The 25,739-nt window shown below is 43.5% G+C and overlaps 1 protein-coding gene across 2 annotated transcripts in view; it reads right to left on the bottom strand.

Annotated features, from left to right (window-relative positions):
- The window catches only part of tgfbr3 (transforming growth factor, beta receptor III), a 72,723-nt gene that overhangs the window by 37,942 nt on the left and 9,042 nt on the right, over positions 1 to 25,739 (bottom strand). The window contains exons 1-2 of one of the 2 annotated variants that reach the window (XM_061825020.1): positions 5,333 to 5,399; positions 4,970 to 5,160 (exon numbers count right to left, since the gene is read on the bottom strand). In XM_061825020.1, coding sequence (XP_061681004.1) covers positions 4,970 to 5,098 — 129 coding nt within the window. In that variant the 5' untranslated portion in view covers positions 5,099 to 5,160; positions 5,333 to 5,399. Of the gene's footprint in view, positions 1 to 4,969; positions 5,161 to 5,332; positions 5,400 to 25,739 lie in introns of those variants that run through there. The other variant, XM_061825019.1, reaches the window with a different exon arrangement.

The raw sequence follows: 25,739 nt of genomic DNA on the forward strand, positions 1-25,739 counted from the left end.
ATGAAAACCGGAGCTCGTCGCTCGCGACAAAAAGTCACAACAATGCAACAAAAACTGGAGAGAGGAACGAGGCAGAAACGAGCAGGAATAGAACCACGAATGATTTTGATCACACAAATCTAGTGGTTGACAGATCGAGCAAGCCGCAGCGCTTAAACCAAAATGGCGACTAGAAACCGCCAAAAGAAAACTGGTAACAATGCTAAACCCGGCTGGGCACAGCAATCCCCGAAAATCCAAATAAACATCTTCTTGTCCGGAAACCGCTGCTGATTGAGACCGCTACGAAGCCACGGCAATTGGACATAAATCGGGTCGTAGCACCACCAAAAGAAAATTGGTAACAATCGTTAACACGACATCCAAGTAAACGTCTTTTCAATTCCATTGAGCAAAGCTAGCCAGCATCCTATCAAATTAAAAGCGGTAACAGTGCTACAAATGGATCAACGTAAGTGACGCTGATGCAACAACAATCACTAAATAGTCAAATCGAATAAATGCTAACATGCCGATATTTGGTACACTAATAGAAAGCAATAAGGGATGTTAGCTTACACCGCTAGCTGCTAACTAGCTGGCCAATGACAGATTGCCAAGGATCTTAATCAACGCTTGTATTCGGGTATAATTTGAAATACGCTAATATGCTAACAGTTAATAAGGTATAAAGTCAGAGCTCGACCTACGTTTCGCTATCTAGTCAGGTAGAACACTTCAAACAGGAAAATAATTTCAAAAATGTAAAGGGCTAACATGCTAACAGTTGGCATGCTAAGTTAAAGCAAGAAGTCAAGGGACTGTTTGTTCACAAAAAGCTGCTCAGTACTGGCAACCAGGAGACTTGGAAGCCTACCCCAAAAAAAAAAAGCAAGTAGCAACCTACCAAAATAAAACAGATACTGGCAACAGTACTAAACATGGCTGAAGTCTAATCACCCAATCAAAGTCCCTTTGTTCACAAAAGGTTCCTGGCTTTAGGAGCCTATCGAGCCACTGGAATGGCAACAAAAACTGGAATTAGCAGCCTTTCAAAATAAAAGACGATCAGACTCAACACAGACGCACACATCATTCATCAAAATCCAAATCAGGCTCCTTTTGTGCGCAAAAAGCTGCCCGACTGGCCATCGTCTTAAGAAACACAACACTCAAACCCTCGAGACAAAAGTTTCTGGACAGCCCCAAAGCGTTTTCGACGGTGGAATTTGCCACAGATTCAGTGGAACTCGAGAAACTTGACGAGCTTTGCGGTTCGACGGTAATCGGAGGAAACGGGTGGCGTCCGACTTCGACCCGGCGGCGACCGGTCGGTGGCTTTAGCGGTCTTTCCAAACCCTGGCGCGCTCTCTCTCCTCGACACGCGGCCAAAACCGGCTTCTGTTACTTTGATTGTAGACAAATGTGAATAACACTCGCCGGGTAGAGAACATAGACAACATTTCAGAGAGTCTATAAAAGAGTCCAAAATAGTCGGTAAAAAGTCTGAAAACAAAAAAGGAGACTTGGCGGGAGCGTCTGGTCAACCGCTCAAGACTTCCAGAGGCTATCGAAAAAGTTGCTCGCAAGTGGCTACAACAACGGCGCTAGCGGAGGTCGCGAGCAGGTCAGATCGCGCTGAGCGCACGCGACTCCGCCTCCGAGGCTGAGCAAATTTCCAGCGCGAGGCCCGTGTTGCTCTTGGACCGGCAGTAAATCCAACAGCTGGGGAGTCGCCTCTCACCTAGCGAGAGCGGCACCGGGCCAGCTGCCAGTCCGGGTCGCGCTTTTTAACCCGAAATTGACGGCCGTCACGTCTTTGTCGGGGGGGGGCCGCACACGTCGCAGCTGTGGTTTGCCGTGTGTGGCGTGTGCTTGCGAATTCCCATCTGCATTCTGTCGCGCGAGCTGCGGTTTTTAGTGTTCCGGGGGGCCCGGATGAGGTTCCCCCCCCCCCTCAGCCACAAGGACCTCCAAGACTCCCCAAAGCTGTCGCGAGACACCGTTTCCTCGGGCAAACGGACACGATTACGGAGGGGAAGGCGACTGCTGACTGGCTAGCGTAGCGCACACTGCACGCCACGACACTACTGGAACAAAAACAAAAACAAAAAACTCACTACAGCGCTACCTTGACTCACGAGTTAAATTCATTTCGGAACCAAGCTTGTAGGATAATTTACTCAGCCACATTTTCAAAGTTCGGTTCCAGTAATTGTTTTGGATCCGATCCGCCATTATTCACAGAAAAAACTGTCAATGATGTCACGTTCGTTTGTGCTAGCTTGCTGTTAAGGCTAACATGCCAGCAAATACTATTGGTGAGCCTAATGTCAAGGTGGTTTTACCTGTTTTACCATTATTTACCGGTTTTCCGGGTCGGGTCGCAGGGAAAGTAGCTTCAACAGGGATAGCCAGACTTCCCTATCCCCAGCCACTTCTTTCGGCTCTTCCGGAGGGATCCCGAGGGGTTCCCAAGCCAGCCCAGAGACTACGTCTCTCCAGCGTGTCCCGGGTCGTCCTCGGGGTCTCTTTCCGGTGGGACGTGCCCGGAACACCTCACCAGGGAGGCATCCGAATCAGATCCGCCAGCCACATCATCTGGATCCTCTCGATGCGGAGGAGCAGCGGCTCGACACTGAGCCCCTCCCTGATGACCGAGCTTCTCACCCGTTCTCTAAGGGAGAGCCCGGACGCCCTGCGGAGGAAACTCTTTTCGGCCGCTTGTATCCGGGATCCTGTTCTTGATCTCGTCACAATTTAATTTCAAAATTTTCCCTTTATGTCCCATCGGGTCACGACTCCGTACATTCCCGATGTATGGCGTTGATACTTTATGATGCTCTCTCTTTTAAGTGCTTTGCCACCATCTTGTGGCATCATACGCAATTACAAAACCCTTTTAGAGGACGGGTGGCAACTATTTTTGCTAATTGCGGCACGATTCTGTCATTATAAATGCTAAAATCAACATGGAAGTCGTACCAGGGCGCCGCCGACTGTCCGTCGACAAATTACATACTTGATCACTAAATCTGATTAATCAATGAAATAGAAATAGTGTGTTGAAATAAAAACGTTAAAGCCAACTGAACCCTACTTTTGTTTGAACCTGAGACCACTTAAGTGAACTAAACTTTGAGAGTTGAAATTCCGCGTCCAAAAGTCTCACTTGACCACGCGGTGGATGTTTGACGACGGGATTCCTATCTGATGACCCAATCTTCGTACAGGGGGTCCGGAGGAGCATTTCCAACAATTGTTCTCGTCTTGTGGGAACGCTGGATGCCGAGGTTTTCCAGAACGCTGCTCGTGTGCAACTCGAACAGTTCCATCTGCTTCAAAGTCTAGTTTTAACCGTCGCTCGGTTGTGAGGCCGTGAGCTGAGGTTGCGCCAAAGGAGGCAAGAGGGGAGGAGATCAATTTCAACTCTGAACTCGGCCAAAATCCGACACCTCTCAGGGACGCGGAATTAAGAAGGCGCCGAGAAGAAAATTCCTGCTCGAGTCCATTCCCTTCACTCGCCGGTCATGGCTCACGTTTCACATAATAAGACCATCAAGTCATTAGGCCTTAACGCGACGCGAGAATGGTAGACGGGACGGTTTGGGTTGAGGACCCCACACGAGCTAACGATCCGACCATCTGTTAGTCTTTTCTTCATGTTTTGTTGAAACCAAAGAAAAAAAAACTTTTGGATAACACGTAGCAAGACAGCAAGGATCTACAATCGTGCCCGACAGTTGTTTGGGATTTCGAAAGAGCTGATCAAATGCTAACACTTGGTACTGGATCCTAACAGTCAGCAAAGATATAAACTGCAATGTCAGCTTCTACCGGTAGCTGCTAACTAGCTCGCTAGCTCGCTAACTGATAGATTACTATCCATCCATCCATCCATCCATTTTCTACCACTTTTCCCGGTCGGGTCGCGGGGGAAGTAGCTTCAGGAGGGATACCCAGACTTCTTCCAGCTCTTCCGGAGGGATCTCGCCGAGGCTGATAGATCGCTAGAGATCTTAAATCATGCTGATAGTTAGATAGCAAGCGTACTAAAATGCCGACAGGCCGATATTTGGTGCACTCATATAAAGCAAAGAGGAATGCTAGCCTACCTGCTAACTAGCTGGCCACTGACAGATTGCTAAAGATCTTAATCAACGCTTGTAGTCGTGTATAATTTGAAACTCAAGATTGTTTAATGCTAATATGCTATCAGTTAATAAGGCATCATATAGTCAGAACTCAATCTACCTTTTGCGATCTCGTCATGTAGAACTTCAAACAAGAAAAGAATTTCAAAAATATAAAAGGCAAACATGCTAAAACTGGGCATGCTAAGTTAAAGCAAGACAGCAACCTGAAGCTCTGGTGAACCTTGGAAACAGAAAATGGGGGGGATGCGTTGATGTTAGCATGTTAGCATTCCACGTTGGCATTGCCTCGCTTGTGATCAAAAAATGTGACTAAAAAGTCAAATCACACTTTCATAGCGAGCGTGCTAAAATGCCGACAGGCCAATATTTGGTGCACTCATATAAAGCAAAGAGGAATGCTAGCCTTCACTGCTAGCTGCTAACTAGCTAGCCACTGACAGATTGCTAAGGATCTTAATCAACGCTTGTAGTCGTGCATAATTTGAAACTCAAGATTGTTTAATGCTAATATGCTATCAGTTAAAAAGGCATCATATAGTCAGAGCTCAACCTACGTTTTGCTACCTAGTCAGGTAGAAATTCAAAGAAAAGAATTTTCAGAAACATAAAAAGCTAGCATGCTAACAGTTTGCATGCTAAGTTAAAGCAAGACAGCAACCTGAAGCTCTGGTGAACCTTGGAAACAGAAAATGGGGGGGGGATGCGTTGATGTTAGCATGTTAGCATTCCGCGTTGGCATTGCCTCGCTTGTGATCAAAAAATGTGACTATAAAGTCAAATCACACTTTCATAGCGAGAAAGCCACGAATGACACACCCCGAACCAAAGTTTACCTCAGCGGTGGAGCCGCCGGACCGCAGGGCGGGCGCGGCGCCTCGCAGGTTGATCACGTGGACTTCCTGGGGGAGGGCGGCGGTGCCCCGGCTGGCGCAGCCCGACAGGGCGGTGAAGCTCTTGCTCATGGCCTGCACGGGGTGGCTCGCGCCCACCGGCAGCAACTCGCAGGGGCTGCGGAACGTCGGGCCTGCGAGATAGTTGGGGGGGGGGGGATGAAGTTTGCGGCAGGAGATGTTCTAAATGAAGCAAATTGTGTGGTCAAGTGCGGAAAAAAATGAATAAAGCAGGCATATTTTCTCCTCCAAACAATGTAGCGTCACCCAGTCTGAACATTCACATGCAATAAACACGCCGCTTACGCTCTCCGACCGCTTCATTTCTTTATTTGGTCATATTTTCCCCCCCGAGACCAGCCAGGAATAATCATGCGCTCGTCATCGCACCTGAGATCTGACCAACACCTGTCGCCGTGGAGACCAAGCAAGCGAGCGCCAAGAATGAAAGGCCGATAAAAGTCGAACTCAAGACCGAGACGGGATCGGAAAAAGTCGAGAAGAACGAAATGGGTCCACGTGTTCCAAGGCTACAGAAACTAAGGGTGTGTGTGTGGGGGGGGGGGGGGGGAGAGAAAAGAAAATCAAATTATTAATTCAAAAAAGAAAGAAAAACTACCAATGAGGAAAATTAAAAAGGTCAAGGAGGCAAATAAAAACATTTTTTTTTAAAAAAAAGCAAAAGCAATAAAAATGTCAATGATTACAAAGAATAGAGGAATAAATAAAAGAAACGCAGCAAGTAAAAAAAAATTGGAAAAGAAAAATTATGGGAAAAGGGAAACAAGAGAGAAGAAAGGTAAAAGAAAAAAGCTTGAAAAATATTTAAATTCAAAATAAACACGAGTAAAGTAAAAGAAAAATGCCAAAGGGAAAAGAAAATACAAAGAAAAAAATAATAAAAGTAAAAGAAAGAAAAATGTAAAAAAATCAGATTGTTGGAAAAGGAAAGAAAAACGAAAATAATCGCAGTAAAAGAAAAAAGAACCAATACAAAGTGGAAAAGAAAAATCATAGAAAAAGGAAAAAAAAGGAGAAGAAAGGTAAAAGAAAAAAAGCTTGAAAAATATTTAATCTAAAAATAAACACCAGTAAAGTAAAAGAAAAATGCCAAAGGGAAAAAGAAAATACAAAGAAAAAAATAATAAAAGTAAAAGAAAGAAAAATGTAAAAAAATCAGATTGTTGGAAAAGGAAAGAAAAAAGAAAATAATCGCAGTAAAAGAAAAAAGAACCAATACAAAGTGGAAAAGAAAAATAATAGAAAAAGGAAAAAGAAAAAGAAGAAGAAAGGTAAAAGAAAAAAGCTTGAAAAATATTTAAATTAAAAATAAACACCAGTAAAGTAAAAGAAAAATGCCAAAGGGAAAAAGAAAATACAAAGAAAAAAATAATAAAAGTAAAAGAAAGAAAAATGTAAAAAAATCAGATTGTTGGAAAAGGAAAGAAAAACGAAAATAATCGCAGTAAAAGAAAAAAGAACCAATACAAAGTGGAAAAGAAAAAAAATCAAAACAAATAAATTTAGAAAAAGGGGAGTAAAATGAATCGTAAAAGAAAACACATACACAAAGAAATAAAAATCATCAGGAAAAAAAAAAAAAAAAGAAACCTCAACCAAAAAAGCCCAAACTTCAAGGCCATCTTTGTCAACCAGAACCATGGAAAAAAAAAAAAGTCCAGGAAAAACACAAAGGAAAAATACACAAGCATTGTTAAGTTAAGTGGACTTGCTCCAAAGCATTCTGTGCAATCCAACGTATACGTTATCATAACAATCGAAGTGGGGGCGCTCCAAGATATGATCCAAATAGCCAAATGCGATTGTGTACGTTCTCATTTGAGCGCGGGAGCCGGCCTGCGCCGTAACTCGCGCTGACGCTCGCGTGACGCGCCGTTTCCTCCCCGTCCACCGCAAAAAGGTGCGGCCGGCGCCGTCTTCGCGAGACCTCGCTTAGACGCGCATCGAGCCGGGCAGGGGAGAAAGTCAGAAAAGCGCCGCGACAAACAACACGTTTCCCGTCGAGGAGGCCTGCGGTCGGCTCGGGGGGACGTGGGTAGAGGTTGCGGCGGGGGATTGGGGGGGGGGGGAATATTTTCATATTTTGTTTTCGAGCCGGCAGCATCGCACCCACTGAGGCCGAGGTTGCAACATTTGGAAATGATTTGGAGCCAAGGCTACATTTCTACGCTAACGTCTCCCAGCGTGAGCCGCGATGCGCATCAGTCCAATTTTTTTTTCACTCCTTCTCCTTCCATATTTTTTTGTTGAGATCACAACAATTCTTTTCTCTTTTTGTGCCATCCATTGTTATGTTTTTCTTTGATCAGCGCTAAAATGACTTAAGTGGGAGCATGTTTGTGTCAGTAAATGGTGGTAAAACCTCTAACAACCGTCATAATAATGACAATTATGCATATTCTCTGATTTTAAAGCCAGGATGACGTCAAATACTGTTTGATTCTGAAAAATTCAATTTAAAAAAGGGCCCAAAGATGACTTTAAATGCGAAGACGGGGCAGAAAAAGGCCACAACTAAACTGCTACGCTAATGCTAACTTAGCATACTACATGACTTCTGACGTCCGGACTGGTCCTAAAAGTGTTTCATTTTGAAAAACTCAATTGAATAAATGCCCAAGGATTACTAAAATGTTAAAAAAAAAAAATCAGACTTTTTAAAAAATATATAATAATTTGGTTTGGTTGAAAACACAAAGGTTTTCATGCTAATGGGAATTTAGCATACAAGTAAACTACATGATTTTTGATATTCAGATTGCTTCTAACAGATTGTAATTGTGAAAAGATCAATAAAAAAAATCCCTTAAATTTAATATACTCCATGAAATTGACATTTTACAGAGGCCTCCGAGTTGTTCGAAAAACCCCGCGGAAATAACAATAAAGGCCACATCCTTCATTGGAAAAAAAATAAAAAAAAAAAAAAAAAAGAATCCAGGTTGGTATATAACATTGTACGTCACAGACAGGAAGTTGCAGACCCAAAAAAAAACAAAAAACGCAACAACTCACGTCACGATTCTGATTTGACCTCCTTGGGGGGAGCTTATGAAAGGTCGAGGTGGCGAGTCGACATTTTCAGGCCGAAAGTGAAAAGTCTGGAGGAAGCAGACGAGACATCTTTTCACCTGTTCACTTTCGGCATCACTCAGCACTTCAAGGTTCCTTCCAGTCATCCATTTTCCACGCCGCTTATCCTCATGAGGGTCGCGGGGAGTGCCGGAGCCTATCCCAGCTGTCAACAGGCAGGAGGCGGGATAACACCCAGGGCACGCGGAGACAAACAGCCGCACTCGCGGTCACACCTAGGGGCAATTTAAAGTGTCCGATTAATGTCGCATGTTTTGGGGATGTGGGAGGAAAGCGGAGTGCCCACCCGGAGAAAAGCCACGCAGGCACTTCACAAAGGCGGCGGCGGGATTGAACCCGGGACCTCACAACTGTGAGGCCAACGTTTTACAGCTATCCCACTGTGCCGCCACTTTAAGGTTCAGGAATTTCTATTGTATTTTACAACAAAATCACCACAAAATTCAATTTTGATCTAGTTACTATATAGTTTATTGTTATGTTTTGCCAAGACCTGAATACACAATTTCGTTCTGAGAGAATAAAGGCAGCATAGCAATACTAACATAGTGGTAGCATAATATTCCATCCATCCATTTTCTTAGCCGCCTATCCTCACAAGGGCCGCGGGGGAGCGCCGGAGCCTATTCCAGCTGTCAACGGGCAGGAGGCGGGGTAACACCATGAACTGGTTGCCGGCCAATCGCAGGGCACATCGAGACAGACAACCAATCACACTCGCAATCACACCTACGGGCAATTTCCAGTGTCCAATTAATGTTGCATGTTTTTTTGGGGATGTGCCTACCCGGAGAAAAGCCACACAGGCACGGGGGAGAACATGCAAACGCCACACAGGCGGGTCCGGGATCGAACCCGGGGATCTCAGAAACTGTGAGGCCAACGCTTTAGCAGCTGATCCACCGTGCCGCCCCATAATAATGGAACGCTTAAAAAAATTGTAGAAGAATTGAACGCTTGGAATATTTAGAGGACGATAACGGAAAAGCGGTCGCATCATCGTAGCAAAGTGATGCCAGCATGTAGAAATGGTAACATAATAATAACAGTAAAGCGGTGACAGTGCAAAGGTAGTAGGACACAGGAAGTCGGGTTTGCAGTATTATCACAGTGGGTGTGGCCTGCTCCAATATTATTGGCTGCAGGACACGTGCCGCTGCACTATGACTGGCTGTTGTATCCCCGTTCCAGAGGGGACAAAGACGTATAAGTGACTCAAGCGTGGCGGCGTTAAGATATTTACCTCTGACCCTGAGCCACCCCAATCCCAACCTCAACACGTCCTAAACCGCCTTGAGCACCCGAGCCGAGCCCTAAACCCAACCATACATAACATGTTGTTATTTTGTGCAAATGTGATCCATGTTTGGGACGCTCGTCGCCTTACATCCGCGTCGCGACGCAGCAGCCAATCGTGTCGCGGTGGGGCGTGTCCTGCCCGGCAACTACCTGGAAATCCCAGTCACGTATAATACCTGCAATTGATTCATTCGGCAACTCAATTGCCTTTAGTTGTAATTTTTTTTTTTTTGATATTGTCTGCCGAGATCCGAGCAAAACACTGGCCCTTTAATAACGACAGTGACGCTTCTTTATCTGCGAAACTTAAAGTTCGAAAGAAGCTAAACAATATTAATAATACGCTTCAAATATTTGCCTTGTCTGCAGCATCACAGAAAAAGAAAAAGAAAGAAAGAAAAAGAGAGAGAGAGAGAAAGAAAGCAGAGTCACAAAGCGTGGCCCAGGGCCTTCTTTCTTCTTCTGTGGTGCCTCGACTGGTTATTTGTGCGGTTCAGCCGAACGGAGGGATCTGCCGCGCGCACGCAACAACCCGCCACGTGCACAAACGCACACAAAACACACAAACGGTCTCCCAAAGCAGCATTATGAGGATTATTATGTCTAGCAAAACATGGTAATGATATCCTTTTGTTGTTGTACATTCAGGACCGTGTGTTTGCACGGCCGTGATCACAGGAAGTGGCTGCTGGAGATCCTAATTAGGACACATAGCAGAGCTCAATAGTTGCGGTGCGCTCTTTAAAAGGCCTGCTTTATCAGCATCATAAAAACAATAATACTCCCCCGCCCCCAAAATAGCTTTGAATTACAGCGTGCGGTTTAACAGACCCGGCAACGCTTAAGAACTCACGGTGTAAATAAAATGTTGACATATAGCATAAAATTGTCGGATGTAGCATACCGGCACCATAGTAATAACATAATAGTAACACAGTAATAACAGTATCATAATCATAGCATAGTGAGAGTGTAGAAAATATGGCATTATAGTAACATAGTAACAGTGGCATAAAATGTTGCATAGTGGCACTGTAGTAATAGTAAAAGTGGCAGTGTAGAAATAATTTGATAGCATAGCAAAGCAACGGTAGCATAATAAAGGTAGCGGCATGATGGTCATATAGTGTGAACTTAGTATCAAAATATAGGAAAAAAAAATAGTGACAGAAATATTGAGCTATTGGTAGCATAGCTCTAGTCGCTTAGTAACAGTAGCGCAGCAATGGAAGCATAATGACAGCAGCATAGTTGTCAAATTGTGACAGCAGAGTGGGAGCATAGCAATGGTACGGTCGGCCCGCGCTTGTTGTTATTTCTGGGGTTTTTTCGCGGTGTCTTCGAATTCATAATAAAAACGTTAACGCGCGTGAGCTGACCAGCTGACTCACGACGCGCTACGTTATTTCTGGGTTTTTCGGCGGCGTGGGAATTCACAACAAAGCGCGTCACGGGTCAGCTGGTCGGGGCGCGCGATATATTATTTCCGGGTTTTGTCACAAGCGTTCGAGTACTGATTTTCGTTCGAAAACACGAAAATCTCGAAATTTCGATTTGTTCGAGAAGGGAGACCTTCGAGAACCGAGTATTCACTGTAGTAGTAGCAGCAGCACAGTCGTAGCATCGTGGCGGCATAGTTATAGTTGCTTTGCAGGAATAGTAACCCGTAACATGGTCAAATTGTGGTAGAAAACTGTATTATTAATAGCAGAGTGATATCATAGAGGCAGAATAGTACTTGCAGCAGTGTTTTGGTGACACAGTGCTTGCAGAGTAGTAGTGCCCCCTCCCACAGGAACTTGGATATTATTACTTCCCACCCACGACCAGTGCAGAGAATTCATGCAAAATCCAGCACGAACGGTCGCCATAACAAGACCCGCGGACATCAAAAGCGAACCTCCACTCTGAAACTCGCTGTCCTAGTTCGGCGGTACTGCGTTTTTGGTGTACTGCTGGTGTTTTTCAGACTCTGTGACATGTAGCATATAATGGTAGCATACATACAGCATAGTAATAACATATTAGTAACACAGTAATAACAGTATCATATTCGTAGCATGGTAGGTGTGTGGAAAATATGGCATTATAGTAACATAGTAATAGTGGCATAAAATGTAGCATAGTGGCACTGTAGTAATAGTAACGATGGCAGCGGTTATGCAGTTATGAGGAAAGTGACAAGGCAAGGCCTCGGGCGGGACTCCAAACACGCCGCTGCTGCTGCTTCCTACAGGGTGGCGGCCGGCCAAGATTTCAAACAGGAAGTGATGTCAGCCAGTGTGTGCCAGTTTGGGACGAGTCAGATATTCCCACAAAGCCATTTCCCAAGATAAACAAACACACACGTACACGTACACGTACACACGCACACAAAGCTCCACTCCCACTCCCTCTGTGCATGCTTACACTTGTTTTGAACTCCAGGCTCCTGATTGCGGTGCTTCTCGGGAGAACAGAAAACAACAGCGGCGGGGAGTCCTCGGTCTACCACCGAGATCCGTTCCTACTTTAGCGACTTCACTCGAATTTCGACTCAAGTCGGATTTTAAAGTCAGAATTGACATCAAAATACTTACTTTGTATACACTGAAATAAGCAAGATGGCGTACGTAGCGTGACTGCTGAGAGGTGGACGGAGAAGAAGAAGGGGAGGCTGCGCTTAGCTATTGCCGAGGAACCTGGTCTCGAATCCTCTCGAAGGAACCTGGTCCTCGATCTTCTCCATCTCGACAAGTATCAAAGAACCTTGTTTTGTGATCGTTGCATCCGACAGAGGAACGGAACCCTTCACCTGCGCTAAAATACGGGCTTTGTCTTGAATAATTGTCGACCGACTGAAGACTTGGTGAGTTTGGTTTCCGGTCTTGGTTGGTCCTCCAATCTTTCTATGATCTTGAGCTTCGTTTCCATGGTAACGGATGTTCTTTTGGCTCCAGAAGCATTGCAAAAAAACGCAGCTTTCTTCTTTAGGGGCATAATGTGGAAAAATGAGAGCGAAAAATGCGGCGGACAAACGTGGACAAGCATTAGCCAGACAAAATGGCGGACGGGAGAGGGGCGTCGTGAAGTCGAAACGTCTTAACCGGTGGACTCCGTGTAATAATAACATCAAGGTAGCATAGCGGTAGCGTAGCAATTGCAGGATTGCAGTAGAAGCACAGTTGTAAGCAACAAGGTAGCTTAGTAATAGCAGCTCAGTGGTAGCATAGTTAGATTAGCATCGGGGTAGGTAGGTGGCAGCATGACATAGTGCTAGCAACATAGCGGCAGCATAGTTGTACCATAATGTAACATCGTTGCAGAATAATAATGTATTGGGAACATCGTGGCAGCATAGTTACAACCAAAATGTTGGGCCTGTTTCCTGTGCACAGGTAGAACATCTTGCTGGAATGTTAGCATATTAGCATTAAGGGAGGAGCATAGTCGGCGCTTCGCCAAAGTAGGCTTGGGCCTGTAATCTGTGTACAAGTATACCAATAGTAACATCACTGGTAGTATATTTACAGTAGTATAGTGGTAGTAGCATCGTGGTACCGTAGCAATAGCAGGATTGCAGTAGAAGCACAGCGGTAAGCAACAAAGTAGCATAGCAATAGCGGCTCAGCGGTAGCATGGATAGATTAGCGTAGGGGTTGATAGGTGGTGGGATAATATACTGCTAACAACATGGTGCGACATAGTAATCGTAACATAGTGGTAGCAAAATAATGCGACATAGTAATCGTAATATAATGCTAGCCATATAGTGCTAGCAACATAGCGGCAGCATAGTTGTACCATAACTTTAACATCGTTGCAGCAAGTGTTGGGAACACAGTGGTGTTAGCATCGTGGCAGCATAGTTACAACCAAATTTTTTGGCTTGTTTCCTGTGCACAGGTAGAACATCTTGCTAGCATGTTAGCAGATTAACATTAAGGTAGCAGCATAGTCGGCGCGTCGTCAAAGTAGGCTTAGGCCTGTAATCTGTGTACAAGTATACCAATAGTAACATCACTGGTAGTATATTTACAGTAGCATAGTGGATGTAGCATCGTGGTAGCGTAGCAATAGCAGGATTGCAGTAGAAGCACAGCGGTAAGCAACAAAGTAGCACAGCAATAGCGGTTCAGTGGTAGGATAGTTAAATATGCATAGGGGTGGGTAGGAAAACATAGTGCTAACAACATAGTGCTAGCAACATAGAGCTAGCAACATAGTTGTACCATAATGTAACATTGTTGCAGCATAATAATGTATTGGGAACATCGTGGCAGCATAGTTACAACCAAAGTTTCCTGTGAACACCTTGCTAGCATCTTAGCATATTAGCATTAAGGTAGCAGTATAGTCGGCGCGTCGTCAAAGTAGGCTTGTGCCTGTAACCTGTATGTAATAGTATGTTAATATTAAACTATATATATATATATATATATATATTTTTTTTTTTTTTTTTTTTTGCTGATTGGCTGCATACAGATTTAAAGTGGGGTTTTTTTTCCCGGAAGAAAAAAACGTGAAGTCTACCCATAGCGGACGTCGAGGCCCAAAATCGCAGGTCCAAACGGGCAAAGCCAAAATAAAGCCGCTTTTAATGACAGTGAATATGAATTATGATTGCAAACTCCAACAGATCTCCTCCCCGTTTTAATCCCGCTCCGGATTAAAACGATCCGCCGGCCTCCTTTTGCGTTGCGCCGCGGGGCACCATTCCCACGCACAACGCAACATCTCCTGCCCACTTTCCTGCCACAGGGGGGCTTTCTAAAAAAAAAAATAATAATAAATATGTAACCACCAGCGACCCCGCCCACAGGAAGCCAGCAAAGCCCTTTATATGAAGGAATAAGGAGGGTCGGGAGGGGTTTTGCTACTTTTCGTTTTTGCCGGAACATAAACTGCAGACTCGAGAAAAAGGGAAGCTGGGAAGGAGGTCGAGGGGAACTCTTAAAACTCTAAAATCGTCTGAATTATTATATCAAATCATTTGTTTTTCTTTACAGGAAAGTTCAAAAGTTTCTTCTTTTCATTTTGGTAAACAGAAGATAACAGTTTGAACGATCTTGAGTTATGCTATAAAAAACACCAAAGGCCTTAACAATAATAATAATAATAATAATGAGGAATGGCTCAAATATTTTCTATTTAGGTAATCAAAAATCTGATTTATGATGTAATGAATTAAATAAATTATTTAATCATAAATATAAGGGTTAGGGTTAGGGTTAGGAGGGTGTTGGCCTCACAGTTCTGAGGACTGGGGCTCAAATCCCGGTCTCGCCTGTGTGGAGTTTGCATGTTATTGCCGTGGCTGCGTGGCTTTTCTACGGGTAACCTCCCAAATCCCCCCAAAAATTAATTGAACACTCTAAATTGCAGATAGGTGTGATTGCGAGTGCGATTGGTTGTCTGTCTCGATGTGCCCTGCGATTGGCTGGCGACCAGTTCAGGGTGTACCCCGCCTCCTCCCCAATGACAGCTGGGATTGGCTCCAGCACTCCTGCAAGCCCTCGTGAGGATAAGCGGCTAAGAAAATGGATGACCGGATGGATAACATCTTGAATATTTTCAAAACATCAATACAGCAGTTTGTCTTCGTTTTAGGAATGAAAATGATGACGAAAAGTGGAACATGGTCTGACTTATAAAGTCATAAATAAACATCGATGGCCTTAATCATAAAAAAATCAAATTTGACAGGTTTTCTTTTTAGGACAGCACATCATCAATATTTTTGTGGCAGGAGTAACTAAATGATCCAGTACCTCAAGAGTACCTTTAAATTATGCTATAAAAACATCAATGGCCTTGGCAACAACGCATTTCTAACCACTTTTCCTCCATGTTTTAGAAGCGTGTCGTTGTAAATTTGTCATAATTATAGGAAGCAAGAACGTCCGCAATAACAGTTTGAGTTATTACGTTAAAAAAAAAAAAAAAAAAAAAAACACAAATGTCCTTTTTTATTACTTTTGGCTCCATCCGAAGACACACAACATCCCTGTTTAAATGCTTTTACTTTATGCTAACATTAGCATAGCATTGCTATCTAGATGGATATGTGTACACACGCTTGAAAATATGACTTTAACTCTTGAAAAAAACTGGGGAAAATCTATTTTCAAGTAGATTCATCCATGAGAAGATGAATTTGAAAAACAAAACACTTTATGCTCTTCAAATTAACTGCGAGCGAGCCGTGATAGCATTGTGGAGCAACAGCTAGCGAGCCGTCACGTCGCATGCAAGCAGTGACAAAGTCGACCCCCCCCCCCCCCCATTCCTCCCTCCCCCGGGGAATGACGACATCAGCGTTGCCGATAAGATCATCACATCAGATGCTACAAAACAAACGGCATCGCGCTCACGTCGGGGCGTCCGTCGCTCTCCCGATGTGTCACTCAAAAGTGAGACCAATCGCTTTGTTTTGGCGACACCGTCAGTCGTCGCGGATGGCGGGAGGCCTTTCTCGCTTTCTTTAATCCTTCTTCTTCTCCAGCCCACGGCAGAAAGAGTCAATCACACAAACTATGACGTAATCATACTACAGTGAAAAGAATAACGTGCATCCATTTTCTTGGCCGCTTATCCTCACGAGGGTCGCGGGGAGTGCCGGAGCCTATCCCAGCAGTCAACGGGCAGGTGGCGGATGGGTACGCCCTGAACTGGTCGCTAGCCAATCGCAGGGCACATGGAGACAAACAGCTGCACTCGCAATCACACCTACGGGCAATTTAGAGTGTTCAATTAATGTTGCATTGTTTTTGGGATCTAGGAGGAAATCCGAGTGCCCACCCAGGCACGCGGGGAACATGCAAAGGCGGGGGGGGGCCGGGATCGAACCCGGGTCCTCAGAACTGTGAGGCCAACGCTTTACCAGCTGCTCCACCGCCCGCTATGTTAGCAGTAGCCGTAAATAAAGATACAAACCGCCAAATATTTTTTTGCAGGAAAACATCCAAGGAAATCACGATCTGAAAACAAGGAGCTTGAACGGCGTAAAACCGGTCGACGCTAGACTTGTAGTCATGTCGGCTCTTACAAGCTGTTAACGAAAACAAAAGGCGATGTAAACAACAACGCTTAGCGAGAAAACATATGAAGCAATCAACCAAAACAACAGAAAACTTTCAAGCTATACAAAACTAAACGACAACTGCTCCGGTTTCCCATATTGCAGGCAAAAACAAGCAACAACCTTAAGCTAACAAGCGCACACCTTTTAGCGAGAAGATGCAGCTCATATCATCAGGAAGTGCAGAATTTTCAATTCACATCGAGAAATGTGCGAATTCCATGCTGCGCTCATAACTTTGATGGCGTAGGCGAGCAGCTCACCAAAGCACGCAGACAAGAAAAGTAACCAAAAAGAAATCAGCATGTAAAAACTACGACCACGTAAACATTCACAAAACCGCTAATGCTATCCTACCATTGTAATCAAGTCCACGTCAGGAGCAATAAAATTGTCAGGGCAACACTTCCACACTTGGTCGAGTGCCATCGTAAAATTTCATAAGGAGAAAAATTTTTAAAAAAAAAAGAAAAGTTTGAAGGCTGAGCGAGGTCCCCGCGTTCACTAGCGCGCGTTTCCCCGCTAGCAGAGACGTGTGCGGCGTGTTTAGCTTGGCGCGTTTCCAACATGCCGCGCACGACGGGAGAAAGGGAAAAAGATTTTCTCACATGTCAACAAAAACATTTCAAGTCCCCAAATTTGGGCATGAAAAAAAAAAAAAGATCCTGCAAATAGAAAAAAACGAATAATAATATTAATAATAATAATTTATTAAGTAAATGTACTATTTTTCCACCAGTTGGTGCTACCCTTTTCCCATTCAAAGCATGCAGCAATTTCATTTTTTCATACTCATCATGATGCAATGTGACGTCCACTTCAGCATTATTTTATTAATAACAATATTAATAATAATAATTTATGAATTAAATGTACTATTTGTCCACCAGATGGTGCTACCTTTTGCCCATTCAAAGCATGCAGCAATTTCATTTTTACATACTCGTCATGATGCAACCCGACCTCCACTTCAGCATTATTTTATTAATAATAATAATAATTTATGAATTAAATGTCCTATTTGTCCACCAGATGGTGCTACCTTTTGGCCATTCAAAGCATGCAGCAATTTCATTTTTACATACTCGTCATGATGCAACCCGACCTCCACTTCAGGATTATTTTGTTAAAAATAATATTAATAATAATAATTTATGAATTAAATGTACTATTTGTCCACCAGATGGTGCTACCTTTTGGCCATTCAAAGCATGCAGCAATTTCATTTGTACATACTCGTCATGATGCAACGCTACGTACACTTCAGCATTATTTTATTAATAATAATATATTAATAACACATTAATAATAATCAAGCATGCAGCAATTTGATTTTTACATACTCATAATGATGCAACGCGACATACACATTATTTCCGTACTGAGGCCCCCTGCTGGCAGAAAACAGGAAAGGGTGTGACGCAGCCAAAGTCAATCAGCCAATGAAATCATGGGGGGGTGACTTCAGCCTCTTGAGTCCCTAAATGCTAAATGCTAGCGCTAACGCTAACAGGGCCGGTCAAAATAAAAAGTAAATATCACTGAGAAACGCCACTAACACAGGAGCAACACGCTAGCGCAGCGCCATCAGGGCCGGTAAAAGTCACTTCCTCGGCACATGTATTCCACCGGTCTCACCTTTACCTTTTCCGCTCGAGTGCCGCCTTGCGGCCGTTAGAAAAAAAACGCACGCACAAATTAGCCGCATCACCGCATAAACCGCAGGGTTGAAAGCGTGCGAAAAAAAAGTCGCGGCTTAGAGGCCGGAAATTACGGAAGTTTTTTATAGGTTCAACGCCAGATACAATTTACATATTTCGATAACCTTACCCTTCATATTTCCGTAAACATGGGACGCAATTTACTGGTCTCGCTACCTGTGGCAAGGTAAGAAAATCTCCGACTTTGGCGAAGCGGACGTACATTTTTGTATCAATTCAAGACAATTTGAGAGGAAAGTGAAGGTTTGCCATCCAAATACATTTTACGATCCGTGCCTCAAAGACTAAATTGTTGCTGGTGTCTTGTGAGTTGGATCGAAAACTCCAAATTGTCTCAAATGGTTGAACAACAACAAAAACAAACTAATTATGCACATAAACTACCGAAATAAAAGGTTGTTTGGCAATGAAATGTGTAAAAGTGAGAAAATAGGAGGTTAGGAACGGATTCATCTTATTTCCATTATTTCCTATGGAAAAAAATGTTTTTGAGATTGAACAAATCGGACTTTGAAGACTTGACGAGAACGAATTATGCTCGGATTCCGAGGTTCCACCGCGTACTCAGTCGACACAAGCAAGTCGGCTTGAAAATAAACTTTCTGGGACAAAAATGTCGATTCATTGGTCATATCTGGTGAGCAGGAAGTCGGCGAAATGACATTTTCAACCGGAAATTTGACATTTTTTACCGAATCAGAATAATCTTTAGCGGACAAGGAATTTGTTCCCATTAGAGTTGCAGCACCTCGAGTACGACTACAAAAAAGCCGCTGTAACAAAATATTCATTTAGGATTCAAGAAATATAAAGTATTCAGTAGTGCGGAAAAACCGAGTCGTGCAAATGACGTGAAGTGATGGAAGCGCAACAACGAATACAGAAATAATTTCACAACAGAGATATGCAAAATTGGCAAAGCATCACTTTTGAAATTGCGAGTCAACCGTTTACGAGGTTCACGGCAAAGGGGAAAGAATGAAGAACGTCTGCCGCTTTTATGAAACCGTTTTAAAAATGAACACTGGGAAAATTCCAAAACGCGGTGCAAATAAAAATCACGAAAAACTGAACCAGAACGGGACCAAATGAACATCAGCGGGCCGGCAGACAAAACGCACGCCGAGCCTGACCGCAAACTCGCGACTGGATCGTCCGCGCGGCGAAAGCGTGCCGCTTACTTTTCGCTTTGGAGCGCAAACAACTTTCTTTCTGTCTGATTTCTGCCAAAAACCACGAGCGGTTGCCGAGAATCATCTGGACCCGAGCGCCGCGAGCCTTCGGATTGCGCAAGCGCTGTAACCGGAGAGTTGCGGCGTAGGCGGGAGGGGGTGGGGTGGGGTCGCCGCGCTCCAATCGACGACGGCGGGGTTTCTTCCAGCGGGGCCGGGCAGATGTTGAGCCGTCGCTAGGCAAGAAAAACGCTTCGGGCTGTTTACATAACCGCGGTCGGGCCGGGCCGGGCCTTCATCTTGACGGGGAGGCCCCGAGGTCGGTCCCGCGCTGCCTAGCGTCACATAACACTTGTCGGCGGATTCGTTACGCTCATTTTGTTTATTAGCGTTGCGCAAAAACGGTGGTTAGCGCCGCGGCCGACCGGTGAGAGCAGCGGGGCTGGGTGGGGGGGGGGGGGGGGGGTTGACTCATCTACGGGCGTGGACGTTATCGTGCGTCAAACGGAGTACAGTACCGGGGGGGGGGCAACACTTCAAATCGTGAAACTTCGCAGATATTTGGCATCTATTGTGATGCTAATGTTGTTAGCGCGCTAGGCTAACGTGGGCCTAGCAGCTTCAACGCGAACGATAAGGCACCAATTTGGAAACTAAGATGTGACATCCATTGTAATTGCAGTGAAACTTTACTTTTTAACCCCCCCCCCCAAAAAAAAAAAAAATTCTCTCCCACTCAAAATCAAATTGTGAAATTCACGTTCGCAGACCGCAGCGATGACTACCAGATCCCCGTAGATGGCGGCGTTGCATTGTTTGGGATTCGAAACGAGCACAGCTTTTGAGTTGAGGATAAAGATTAGGCGGTAAATTTCAACCTATCATGTCCGAAACGGTGTTTCAGCTGGTAAAGCGTTGGCCTCACAGTTCTGAGGACCCGGGTTCGATCCCGGCCCCGCCTGTGTGGAGTTCGCATGTTCTCCCCGTGCCTGCGTGGGTTTTCTCCGGGTTCTCCGGTTTCCTCCCACATCCAAAAAACATGCAACATTAATTGTGACTAAATTAATCCTAAATTTTGATTGGTCAACTGATTGTTTGTCCCTATGTGCAATTGGCTGTCAACCAGTTCAGGGTGTACCGCACCCGCCTCCTGCCTGTTGACAGGTGGGATAGACTCCAGTGCTCCCTGCGACGACACTTGTGAGGATAAGCAGCAAAAGAAAATGGATGGATGTAATGGCAGTGAAATGATATTTTTCTTCACCCCCCTCAAAATTCTTCAGTTCCAGGACATAAAGTGCCCCCCCCCCACCCCCGCAATAAATAAAATGACGTTTTTCATAAAAAGTTGTCCAATTCCTTTTTTGACTACGATGACTACCAGGTCCCCGTAGATGGCGGCGTTGCATTATTTCGGATTCGAAAACAGCACAGCTTTCGAGTTGAGGATACAGATTAGGCGGTAAATTTCAACGGAGAGAAACGCCAAGTTGCGTTAGTAGCCGGACAAGTTGAGGCTCCTCCCACTTGAAGAGTGTCACGATTGTGATAAAAGATAACAACGTTCATGGACGCTAATAACAAAAAGCCGCCGACGTGAGCCAACGTCACTCACGTTAGCTTTCTTAATTGTCTATAATATAATAATAGCTGAGGTGTCCGAAAAGCAAAGAAAAAGTCACGTCTTGGGCTTGACATGAAAGCTCATTCGACGTTTTTCAGACAGAAAGCGATGAAACGGGCCAATGTTCGACTGCTGATTATTAAAAAAAAAAAACAGAAATAGTGAGAAACAAACATTTCATTTTATTTCTACTCTTTCTTTTGCTAGCTTTAGCGTTTTTGTATCGTCACAGCACTTCCTGTGCGTCTCGAAAGACAAGTCAAAATGTTGTGCAACGACTGTCAATATGGCGAACGGCAAATGTGGCGATCGCATGACCGTCGAATCGCGGGACACGTCCGATCTGGCCATCGCACGGCTTCCGCTATCTCGTTCCCGGCCGTCCCCGTACCTCGCCGGGCCTTCCCCTTTAAGAGCCGGCTCGCGCAAATCTGAGGACCTCCACCCTCCCCCCTCGCCTTCCTTTCTCGCTCGCTCGATCTCTCCATCTGCGCTTCCAGTAAGCAGGCGCAAAAAAAAAAAAAAAAAAAAAAAAAAAAAAAAAAAAACAAGAGAAGTCAGAATCGGTAATGGAAGACAGCTGTTGGGCGAGCTTGTGAGCTTTTCCATTGTGTTTCTCGACATCGCGGTGGTGAAGAAGAAAATTGAAGGGAGGGGGGGACCTCAACCGCGTCAAAGTAAAAAACAAAAAAACAAAACAAAACAAAAAAATAACAATAACTTTGGACTTCAGTTCACAAATTGCAACTTTTTTTTCTAATTGAATTTCCAGCTTGAATTTTTACGCTCATCGGGGAAAATGAGCTCAGATAAATGTCGATTTTGGATAAAGCGGTGTTTGAAACCCCCAAAAATCAAAAGACACTCTTCATGTATATGTTTTCATGTATATAATATACATTCATATAAAATTAGATGTCAATAAAGATGGAAAAAAAACATCTGTAAAACAATGCTACGCTTTTGTTAGCTTAAAATGCTAAAATTATTCTTCGAATAGAAGCCCCGTTTAGAATCAGTGACATAGCAAGCAAAATACTTGCTGGAAAACGGTTGAAAGTCTTTTTTTGGTTTTGTTTTGTTCCGTTTTCAAAAGCAACACGAAACTAAATCAATAGGCAAACATTACTGTGTGTAGTTTGATCTGAAAAATAAATGCTGTTGTTAGCTCATGAACCAAAAAGATGTTGTCATGCTACTAGCTTGAGGTCTCGTTTTGATCACGACGTTAGCAAGTTTATCAGGCGAAGCTAACAGTCGCGCAAACAAGTCAGTCAAATCAACAGCCGGACCGTTTACTTGTAAAATAATGCTAAGCTGTTAGTTTGTGAACCAAAATGCTGCTAGCTTGAGGTCTCGTTTCGATCACGACGTTAGCAAGTTTATCAGGCGAAGCTAACAGTCGCGCGAGCAAGTCAGTCAAATCAACAGCCGGACCGTTTACTTGTAAAATAATGCTAAGCTGTTAGCTTGTGAACCAAAATGCTGCTAGCTTGAAGTCTCATTTCGATCACGACGTTAGCAAGTTTATCAGGTGAAGCTAACAGTCGCGCAAACAAGTCAGTCATATCAATAGCCGGACTGTCTGTATGTTTACTTGTAAAATAATGCTAAGTTGTTAGCTTGTGAACCAAAATGCTGCTAGCTTGAAGTCTCGTTTCCATCACGACGTTAGCAAGTTTATCAGGCGAAGCTAACAGTCGCGCAAACAAGTCAGTCAAATCAACAGCCGGACCGTTTACTTGTAAAATAATGCTAAGCTGTTAGCTTGGGAACCAAAATGCTGCTAGCTGTAGCCAGAGAGAGTTTATCCTGCTAAGCTAACAGCAGAGCAAACATGAGTCACCCAAAATCAAAAGCCCCACCACACGTGCATTCATCGGTAAAACAACGCTAGTGTAGTTAGCAAGAAATGCTAACGATATACTGCTGAAAAGATCCTTCCATGACACTCGAAATCTTAGCTAACCTAAAAATGCTACACATAGAAGCATCAAAGAGGTAAGTTAGTTTAACATTTATTAGCTGTAAAGAAATAATTAACACTTTGCTTTCGTCATCTCTCACAAAAATCGTAATGATTGGCATAATCGAGAGCTAACAGTGATGCTTATCTTGGTGATTGTTTTGATACTACGTTAAATTAGCATCTTAAAAATTCAATCGGTACCTTTTGCATCTTCAATAAAAAGGCAGTCGTCCCTCTGCGGCAACTGGAAGTGCGAGTCAGCGCTTTGTTGCTGGTGTGCTCTCGGTGTCACGTTACGATGACATCATTAAATCAACAACTTGTAAAAGACCACAAGGCACTTTTTTTTTGTTTTGTTTTGTTTTATTTGGCGATAAAATCTCCAAGAGGACTTTTACCCCCCCCCCCTTCTCCTCGGAGCCAACATTTGTTACTCGGGAACGACACGCTGCCAAGCGCTCGCTTCAACGGAGGTCAAAACGTCATTGCAAACCTGCTTTTGATTGCTAAAACGATTACAAATCTGCTTTTAATGGCCGCGGAACGACTGCGGATTTGCCGTAATCATCGCGTGCTCAAATTCGATCACGTGACAAGAAGACGCCGTTCGTGGAATGAGTTGCCAACGCCATGAAAAAAAAAAGACGCGTGGCGATTTGCTGTTGCTCACGGCACTTTTCATCTTTTGTAATATTATAAATGAATTATCATTTCGCCAACAAAAGCCGTTTGCCAGTCTTGGTTTTGTTGTTTTACAGTTTGAGATGTCCCAAAACGGAAAACAAAACAAAACAAATCAACAGTTACGCTTGACAATCATGCTTGTTTTTGATTTAAAAAAAAAATGAACGCTCCACCCATCCGTTATTAGAAGTGCTTATCCTCACAAGGGTCACGGGAGCGCTGGAGCCTATCCTAGCTATCTATCGGCCAGGAGTTGGGGTGTCCAATTGATGATGTGGGAGGAAAGCCGGAGTGCCCGGAGAAAAGCCACACAGGCACTGGGAGGGGGGGGGGGGGGGAACATGTAAACGCCACACAGGCGGGGCAGGGATTTGAACCCCGGTCCCCAGAACAGTGAGGCAGACGCATAAACCAGTGTGAGACCCTGCCCCCCACTTTTATCCCCGATTACTTACCCTCAAAGGGTCGTTATGGCTGTGAACCGCCTCATCATATTTACACATGAAATTCATGAACTAGTTTTGGAATCAGAAATCAAGGATAATGAGTTTTTCCGACTATTGTTGCTTGGTAACACAAAAATGCTTCTAACGATACGATGACAATTTGAAATTTTGGTGCGGATATGAACAAAAATCATGGGAGTTGATGCACATGATTTGCCTCCGTGGGCCACATAAAATCATGCAGCGGGCCAGAACTAGCCCCCGGGACTTGAGTTTGACACCAGTGACTTACATCATTTTTTTCATTATATATATATATATATATATATATATATATATATAATGAAAGAAGAGAGTCCACAAGTTTCTTTTGGCAGGTCCAGTGCTAATATTATCATTAAATATTTTTAAATACTATGTATACACAGTACAGTGACAGATGAAGTGGTAGAAACAATATATGAAATATATATAAAAATAAAATATAAATATTATTGAAAAATTAACCTCCCAAAAATATTACTGAAATTACTTCATTATTACTCCTAAAATAAAGACATTTGAGTGTTTTTTAAACAAAAAAAAACAAATTCAGAACAAATAGGAGTGGTAGAAACAATATATGAAATATATATAAATATTGTAAAAAAATACTCTCCCAAAAATATTACTGAAATTACTTAATTACTCGTAAAATAAAGAAATTGGATTTTTTTAAATAAAAAAACTAAAATTCAGATTAAATACAAGTGGTAGAAACAATATATGAAATATATGTAAATGTAAATATTGTAAAAAAATACTCTCCCAAAAATATTACTGAAATTACTTAATTACTCCTAAAATAAAGAAATTGGATTTTTTTTATAAATAAAAAAAAGCTAAAATTCAGAACAAATACAAGTGGTACAAACAATATATGAAATGTATATAAATATTAAATAAAATATAAATATTATTAAAAAAATATACCCTCCCAAAAATATTACTGAAATGACTTATTACTCCTAAAATCAAGAAATTAGAATTTTTTTTTACATTTAAAACAGAACAAATACAATATATGAAAATTATAGCCTAAAGTATTTTAAAAAATAGAGATATTTAACAATCACGGCAATATATTTGCCAGGTCCCCTTTAAAAAAAAAAAATACAAGCAGAAAAAAAACAGTAAAAAGTAGTAAAAGTAGTAGTTTGGAGAGAAGCCTGGCCACAGAAGGCGTCCAGAGGTGGATGGCAAGTGTTTGCACAGATGCGGCACGCTGGCGAGCGCGAAGGGGGGAGGGCCGAGGGGCCGAAGCGGGAGGTGGGATCTACGCTCCGAACGCACAAACACATTCCGAGTTCATCTAGCTGCTCACAATCAGTTTTTTTGTTGTTGTTTTTAACGCTTCTGGACACGTGAAGTTTGCAGGAAAAGGACTTTTCTTGCCGTTTCTGGTCCCCCCCCCCCTCTGATCGACGGTCAACACGGCGTCCCCGGTGGCGACGTGCAACAATGCGCGCGGTGGTACGGGGAAGCGACCCGGTTCGGAACTTCATTGTGTTTTAGATCCTGGCTTTGTGCGCTTATTGTGTTGGAGTTCAAGTTCAACTCTGCGCTGGGCATGCTTGAAACCTCA

This window comes from Syngnathoides biaculeatus, chromosome 7, assembly GCF_019802595.1.
Source record: "Syngnathoides biaculeatus isolate LvHL_M chromosome 7, ASM1980259v1, whole genome shotgun sequence".
Classification (NCBI taxonomy): domain Eukaryota; kingdom Metazoa; phylum Chordata; class Actinopteri; order Syngnathiformes; family Syngnathidae; genus Syngnathoides; species Syngnathoides biaculeatus.